General features: G+C 43.4%; 1 protein-coding gene across 1 annotated transcript in view; it reads right to left on the bottom strand.

Annotated features, from left to right (window-relative positions):
* Positions 1 to 1,452: 1,452 nt before the first annotated feature.
* LOC127580788 (N-fatty-acyl-amino acid synthase/hydrolase PM20D1-like) overlaps positions 1,453 to 6,000 on the bottom strand; it is a 91,760-nt gene continuing 87,212 nt past the window's right edge. The window contains exon 12 of the mRNA XM_052034676.1: positions 1,453 to 3,605. Coding sequence (XP_051890636.1) covers positions 3,515 to 3,605 — 91 coding nt within the window. The 3' untranslated portion in view covers positions 1,453 to 3,514. The remainder of the gene's footprint in view (positions 3,606 to 6,000) is intronic.

The following is a 6,000-nucleotide window of genomic DNA, read 5'->3' as shown; positions in this document are numbered from 1 at the left end:
CCAACTTGTCCATGCTCACTGTGTTGCTCAGTGAGCTAGTCCCGTCTGCCCACGTTTGGCCGATAGCCCTCCAAGCCTGTCCTATTCATGTACTTATCTAGATAGCTTTTATATATTGCTAATGTGCCCACCTCAACCACCATTTCTGGCAGCTCATTCCAAATACGCACCACCCTTTGCGTGAAGAAGCTGCCCCTGATATCTCTTTTAAATCTCTCGCCTCTGATCTTAAACCTATGCCCTCTTGTTTTTAGCAACTCCTCCCTGGGAAAAAGACGATGTGCTTTCACCCTGTCTATGCCTGTCATGATCTTATACACCTCTATCAGGTCACCCCCTCAATCTCCTATGTTCCAGGGAATAAAGTCCTAGTCTACACAACCTCTCCTTGTAACTCAGGCCCCCAAGTCCAGACAACATCCTGGTAAACCTTTTCTGCACTCTTTCCAGTTTAATAACGTCTTTCCTATAACAGGGTGACCAAAACTGTACACAGTACTCCAAGTGCAGCCTCACCAATGTCATATGTAACTGCAATATAATTTCCCAACTCTGAAACTGAATGCTCCGACTGATGAAGGCCAGTGTGCCGAACGCCTTCTTCACCACTCTGTCTACACTGCTTTCAGCAAACTGTGCACTTGCACTCCTAGGTCCCTTTGTTCCATAACACTCACGAGGGCCCTACCATTCACTGTACAAGTCTTACCCTGGTTTGATCTCCCAAAATGCAATACCTCACGTTTATCTGGATTGAAAGGCACTTGCTAATCCTCAGCCCACATACCCAGCTGATGAAGATCCCCTTGTAACTTTCTATAATCTTCTTCACTGTCTACAATACTATTTTAGTGCCATTCACAAATTTACTAACCGTATCTTGTACATTTACATACAAAGTGTTTATATAAATTACAAAGGTCCACAAGGGAACCGTTCAATAGTCTTATCACAGTGGGATAGAAGCTGTCCTTGAGGGCACGTACCACCAGGCTCAAGGACAGCTTCTATCCCACTGTGGTAAGACGATTGAACGGTTCCCTTATACTATGAGATGGACTCTGACCTCACAATCTACCTTGTTGTGACCTTGCACCTTATTGTCTACCTGCACTGCACTTCCTCTGTAGCTATGACATTTTACTCTGTACCGTTATTGTTTTTACCTGTACTACCTCAATGCACTCTGTACTAACTCAATGTAACTCCACTGTGTAATGAATTGACCTGTACGATTGGTATGCAGGACAAGTTTTTCACCGTACCTCGGTACAAGTAACAATAATAAACCAATACCAATATAAATTACAAAGGTCCCGGCACTGATTGAATGTGCAAACTCCATGAGAGAATGTGATCCTCAAAGATTTTAATTCAAAGAATAATCCAACCACTCAAAAATACTTATATTTATTATGTCAATAACTATGATACAGTCTGACAGCACTGAACTGTACCTGGGTCACTGGTGCTGTGGTACCACTGTGCTGCCCAACATGCTATCTTTAAACAGGGAGGTCGGCATTGCTTACATTAAATAACCTGCTGGAAAGAATATTCAACTGAGCCTTCCGTGTTCTAACACTCTGAGCTTCATGCGAGCAAGGAATTTCATTGCACCCTGGTCTACATGACAGTAAGCTAATCTGAATCAGTTATAAAACAGGCAACATGAGGGAATGTGATCCTCAAAGATTTTAATTTCAAGAATAATTCAACCACTCAAAAGTACTTGCATTTATTATGTCAATAACTATTATACGATCTGACAAGGGACAGTGTTATGCATTCAGGAGACCGGCTGGCAAAAAATTCCCTTGACAGAAAAGTGTCAAAGTTAGCAATATAATTTATATAAGAATGATATATACATTAATTTTGGTCAATAAATACTACACTGAAAAAAATTCTTTGTTAATATAAATTCATAAAATCCGCATCACTCAAAAGATATTGAATGACACATGGAGAATGCATGTACTGGTAATGCCTAGCATTTAACTTCCGTCCTTAATTGCCTCCTAAACCGTGCACACGGTTAACAGTCTACCACACTGATGGGTTCTGGAGTCACACAGACTAAGCAAGGAAAGTAGATTTCTGAGTCCAAATTTTCATAGTCACTGTTAATGCGAGTTGCTAATTATTTAGATTCCAGATTAATTTAATTACTTGAATTTAAATTCCCCGGCATCATGATTGGATTCAAACTTATGTCACTGGATTAATGGTCCAAAACACTGTCTGCATAGCCAGCAACTTCATCACTGCACTACTGTACCCTGTCACAGCAGGCATTCGTGTGACTTCAAAGCGAAATACTCCAGATGCTGTAAATCGGAATAAAAAGCAGAAGATGCTAGAAATACTCAGCAAATCTTCTCCGTGACCACTTGGGTTTTCCATCGGTTCCTCCTACATTCCAAAGGTATGCTGGTAGGTAAATTGGAGACTTGTGTGTAGGTTAGTGGCAAAATAAGTCAAGGTGAGTGGGTGGGCATGTGTGTCAGGGGGAGTAATTGCAAGGGAGAGGAGAATGGGACTACTGGGATTGGTCCCCTGGGAGCTGGCATGGATCTGCTGGGCTGAACAGCCTCGTTCTACGTCATTATAAGATACAAGATAATGTCAGGCAGCGTCTGTGGAGAAGGAATCAGGGTTAGGGTTTTAGGTTAATGATCAGACGTTAACTCCGTTCCCTCTCCAAGGACGCAACCTGTCTTAGAAATTTCAGAAGTAGGAGCAGGAATAGGTCATTTGAGCTTGTTCTTACTCTCAACACAATCACGGCTGATCAATTCACAGCTTCCTTCCATATCCATTGATGCCTTTTGAATCTGACCTGTGGAGTATTTCCAGCATGTGACCATGGTGATAGGTTATATTGTAGGTAATTGACAGTCATATCATAGCTACTTCTGTTAGAATTGGACGAGACCTTGCTATTGTAGCCAAAGCAAACGTCTCATCCTTTTAACTTATCTTCTAGTGTTTCTTCCTGTGCCCCTTCAATAACAAAGGCACATGCTGCTGCAAAGCAGTTCAACCGAAGCCAAATGTTCTTCAGCTTCTCTGAATCTTCCTTACCAAGCACTTCAGTCAGCAAGAGTCAACAGTTCAAGTGAGCAACTTCCCCCACCAGAGTCCATATCCCCAACATTCCCCGTGTGGGTTCGGCGGACTGCAACAAGAAAGACTTCTTCAACCTTTCTGAACGACTTTGTAAACCAGTTCTACGGACAACAAGGTTAACCCTGTCACCCAGTTGCCGCGACATTCCAATGGCCTATACAATTTACGTTTACCCTTTGGTACGCTTAAATAAAGTGGCAATTTTTCTGAATCCTTCTCAAGAGCTGTGGAGGGAACTAACAGCTGGTGAGTTTTGTGAGAACTTCTAGAACCAGTTCCACTGTGACATATGTTGGAAAATCTCAAGATTGCATCGGTCTGGAATCTTCTGTTGTCCCTTTCTCTGCAGATCATGCGAGGAAATGTGGGAATGCGGTAGGCACTAAGAGTCAGAGTTCTGTATCAGTCGGAAGTAAAACTGAACAATTTCTTCATAGTTCCTTACAGGTATTCTTTCATTCACACCGTGTACCCTGAAAGAAAGATAAAAAATGTTATATAAAACATATTCATTTCTTATCAATGATAAGACCATAAGGTATAGGAGCAGAATTAGGCCATTCAGCCCATCGTGTCTGTCAATCATGGCTGGTTTAATTTTTTTCAACTCCATTCTCCCCGTAACCCTCTAACCAACCATGATCGTTTCACATTAATGCACTGGCTGGAGTCCTTTGTTAAAATCGAATGCTGTGATATATGGGGGGGGGAATCAATGAGAGAGCAGAGGCTATTTTTGAAAGACTTAGGAATATATCTCAGCACCGCAGTTGCAAATAATGCATTCAGTATTGAAAGCCTTTTCTAAGGCTACAGCAGGATATAGATCAGGTGGCAAATTGGGCAGAGCGTTGGCAGAGGGAACTTAATTCCGACAAATGCGAGGTGATGCATTTCAGGAAATTAAATAGATGTAGAACATATACCGTAAATGGTAGGGCACCAAAGAATGTTGATGAACAGGGAGGCTTTGGGTCCACATCCGTTGTTCCATGAAAGTGATAACGCAAGGCGAGAGGGTGGGGAAGGCGGCACATGGCATGCTTGACTTCATAGGTTGGGGCATGAACTATAAAAGTTATGTTGCAACTTTACAAAGCACTGCTGAGGCCACACTTGGAGCACCGTGTGCAGTTCTAGTCACCACGCCATAGGAAGGATGCGATTACGCTGGGGAGAGTATAGAGGAGATTCACCAGAATGTTGCCTGGATTGGACAACTTTAATTATGGGGAGAGGTTGGACAGGGTGGGCTGGTTTTCCCTGGATCGAAGGAGGCTGAGAGGTGACCTGATGGAAGTATAGAAGAGGCACAGATGGGGGAGATAGGCCAGAATTTTTTTCCCATGGTGGGGGTGTCAAAAACAAGGGGACGTGGGTTTAAGGTGAGAGGAAGGGGTTTTAAAGGGGATATGAGGGGTAGGTGTTTTTTTTTTACACAGAGAGTGGTTTATATCTGGAATGCCCTGCCAGAGGACGTGGTGGAATCCGATATAACTGGACAGGCACCTAAAAAGGCAAGGCATGGGAGGATACGATTTAACACAGGCAAACAGGATTAGCTTAGACAGACAAAGAAGGTCAGCAGGAGTGCGTTGGGCCAAAAGGACCTGTTTCTGTTCTGTAAAAACTCTAGGATTCTGTGACTCTGGTATTCTGATTAATCGATGTCTGTCATAACAGTTAACACACACAAACTCAGTGTGCATCTCAAGAACTGTTGATTTCTGTGCTCTGACAACACATCAGAGTTTATGAGTCTGTTTTTCTAGCTATTATATGTTTCTATTCAGCTCGATTTATGTCGGTGTGTCCCCTGGAGCTTAAACACTCTCTCCAATATGAATTGTCTAATTATCAGATCATGCTCCCCAGGCAAGTATAGCCACTTGGATATGTCCCAGACAATGACTAAACCTGCTCCTGATATATTCTGGAGTTGGAACTGAAGCAGGGCTTATGACTCACAGTATGCAGACAACCATCAGTGAGCTATGAGTAAACCCTGGCGAAGGTGTGTGGCACGCTGGGCTTCATCAGTCAGGCATCGAGTATCGGAGTTGGGATTTTATGTTGCAGAAGTACAAGATGTTGGTGAGACCGCCTTCGGGAATATTCAGTTTCAGTTACCCTGTCACAGGAAAGATGTAAAAACAGCGCAGAGAAGATTTCTGAGGACGTTGCCAGGACTCGAGGGACTGAGTTATAGAGAGAGGTTGAGCAGGCTAAGACTTTATTCCTTGGAGGGTAGGAGATTGAGGGATGATCATACAGAGATGTATAAGATCATGAGGGGCATAGATAGGGTGAGGGAGAGGAAGAACTAGGCGGCATAGGTTTAAGGTGAGAGGGGAAAGATTTAAAAGGAACCTGAGGGGCAACTTTTTCACCCAGAGGGTGGTGAGTATATGGAATGAGCTGCCAGAGGAAGCGGTTGAGGCAGGTACATTAACAGCATTTAAAAGACACTTAGGCAGGTACATGGATAGGAAAGGTTTAGAGGGATTTGGGCCAAATGGAACTAGTTAAGATGGGCAACTTGGTCAGCATGGATCAGTTGGGCTGAAGGGCCTGTTTCCATGCTGTATGGTTCCATAACCCACACCAACCGAACCATCACTACCCCTCTGACCTTCTGATACATCACACAATCTTAAGGAACATCTTTGGCTCTTGTCACCCTCACCTCATTGACTTCAACCGTGAAGATGAAGGAAGAAACCCTGGAGCAAAAGCATCGCCCAAAATAAGGATTTATTCATGGTGGGCCGAAGGGCCTGTTTTGTGCTGTATGGTTCTATGACCAATGTTCCTTGGGGGAACTTCTGGAGGAACAAACTTCCTTGGACAAACTTCTGGATGAACTCA

The sequence above is a fragment of the Pristis pectinata genome, chromosome 20, assembly GCF_009764475.1.
Source record: "Pristis pectinata isolate sPriPec2 chromosome 20, sPriPec2.1.pri, whole genome shotgun sequence".
In the NCBI taxonomy this organism is placed as follows: domain Eukaryota; kingdom Metazoa; phylum Chordata; class Chondrichthyes; order Rhinopristiformes; family Pristidae; genus Pristis; species Pristis pectinata.
This window is presented reverse-complemented; position numbering and strand designations above follow the sequence as displayed.